This window comes from Austrofundulus limnaeus, unplaced genomic scaffold (assembly GCF_001266775.1).
Source record: "Austrofundulus limnaeus strain Quisiro unplaced genomic scaffold, Austrofundulus_limnaeus-1.0 Scaffold394, whole genome shotgun sequence".
Lineage (NCBI taxonomy): Eukaryota > Metazoa > Chordata > Actinopteri > Cyprinodontiformes > Rivulidae > Austrofundulus > Austrofundulus limnaeus.
Genome location: NW_013952796.1, coordinates 421830 through 423414, shown reverse-complemented (window position 1 = coordinate 423414; position 1585 = coordinate 421830). Strand labels below are relative to the sequence as shown.

Genomic DNA, 1585 nt, shown 5'->3' with positions numbered 1-1585 from the left:
AATCTGTTCTTTTTTTTCTTATAAAAGACTAAATAAAACAAAAATATTGGTGGTAATTTTTGACTGTAACTTTACAAACGGCACCCCACAGACTTCTCCTCAACCGTCCATTCATACAGATCAGTTTACTGCAGCGAACGGAGGCGGGACCCTCAGCGCTTCTACACGCACGACTGAACCTTCAGACCCCGAAATAACAGCAAAGACCCCGAGAGGTCCTCGTCTGGACGATGCATCAAACACAACTCAGGTAATTCCACCTGGTTCCTCACGTACGACTCAACAAACTGATCACAGGGACCCAAAACTGCTGTTTCAGGACCCACAGTGGGGTCCCGACCCTGACGTTGGAAACCCAAACCCTTTTTGGCCCGTTGAAGGAGAACCTCGTGGGTCTGGACTTTTTCCAGCTAAGAACTTTAAGAATGTTTGTGGTTCTGATAGAACCTACAGCAGGGTTCCTCACAGCTACTAAACATTTATTTATAAACAAAAAAAAGTTTTTTACAGTTCAGGAACATCCCAGGTGGAACCAGAACCTGTAAAGAACCTTCAGAACGGTTTCCAGTCAAATCAATCACTCACCTGGCCGCAGAGTCCAGGTGAGTCCAGGACCTCTGCCGTTCTTTGGCTCCTTCTTTCCGCTGCTCGTCTTTCTCCTCCCCCACATCACTCGTTCCTGTCTCACCTGGTCTCAGGTGGGGGCGGAGCTTAATTTGACTGCTTAAATTCAAAGCAGCTTCATGGATCTGAGCTGAACCGACCCCCCCGCTGCCCTGAGCTCAAACCTCAGCTTTAACCGGGGCCATGTGGGACATTTTGACCCCCTCAGGGTAGCAGGGCGGGGGGTTCGGGGTAAAGATGAGTCAGCATTTATTTGAAAGATGACAGTGAAGCAGTGCAGAGTGAAGCAACAAAGAGGAGGTGTGAGTGTCTCTGCAGGCTGCAGCTTGTCTCTGGCCCGAGGCGGAGCAGGACGTGACTCAACAACCAGACTACGTCCACGTCCCCCCCCCCCAGACAGCACGCCTCGCTTTACTGCCTTTATTAAACGCTGATGTGGAGGAAAACATGATGTTTGTGCATGTCGATTCATTTTATGTTAAAAACACATTAGTATTTTTGCTGCAAACTGGTTTAACCTGTAAAATAATCCCACTGGATGATTTCCACTTCAGCTGAAATCATCTGACTCTGCCAGAGCGCCCCCTGCTGGTTCTGCAGCAGACCTTCTTTGTTACCGTTTTAAGATCTTCATAGTTCCAGCTCAGGTTCGCAGGTGAAGCAGAAACAAAACAGACAGAGAATAAACTGGTATGAAAATCAGCTTAACGTTTATTTACTTGAAGAACATTAAAAAAGACAAAGACGACATGTTTGTGTTTCACAGGAAAAGTGAGGACACCTGCTCCTTCAGCTCCGACAGGATGGACAGAGACGAGCGTCCGCCGGCGTTCAGCAGCGAGCGGAAACACTTCCTCCAAGTGGTGCCGACCACGTCACTGAGAGAGAGAGAGAGAGAGAGAGAGAGAGAGAGAGAGAGAGAGAGAGAGAGAGGAGTTTCAGAGTAACGTGAGATTAACCA

At 48.1% G+C, this 1585-nt stretch overlaps 2 protein-coding genes across 3 annotated transcripts in view; both read right to left on the bottom strand.

Moving 5' to 3' along the window:
• pak6b (p21 protein (Cdc42/Rac)-activated kinase 6b) overlaps positions 1-1255 on the bottom strand; it is a 21151-nt gene extending 19896 nt beyond the window's left edge. Inside the window, exon 1 of the mRNA XM_014023904.1 lies at positions 586-1255. The gene's annotated coding sequence lies outside the window, so the exon portion shown is untranslated. The remainder of the gene's footprint in view (positions 1-585) is intronic.
• A 57-nt stretch (positions 1256-1312) lies between these two features.
• Positions 1313-1585, bottom strand: part of LOC106528669 (uncharacterized) — a gene marked incomplete in the record, with an annotated part of 14334 nt that continues 14061 nt past the window's right edge. For both annotated transcript variants that reach the window (XM_014023898.1, XM_014023897.1), the window contains 1 exon segment: positions 1313-1502. In XM_014023898.1, the coding sequence (XP_013879352.1) occupies positions 1385-1502 (118 nt within the window).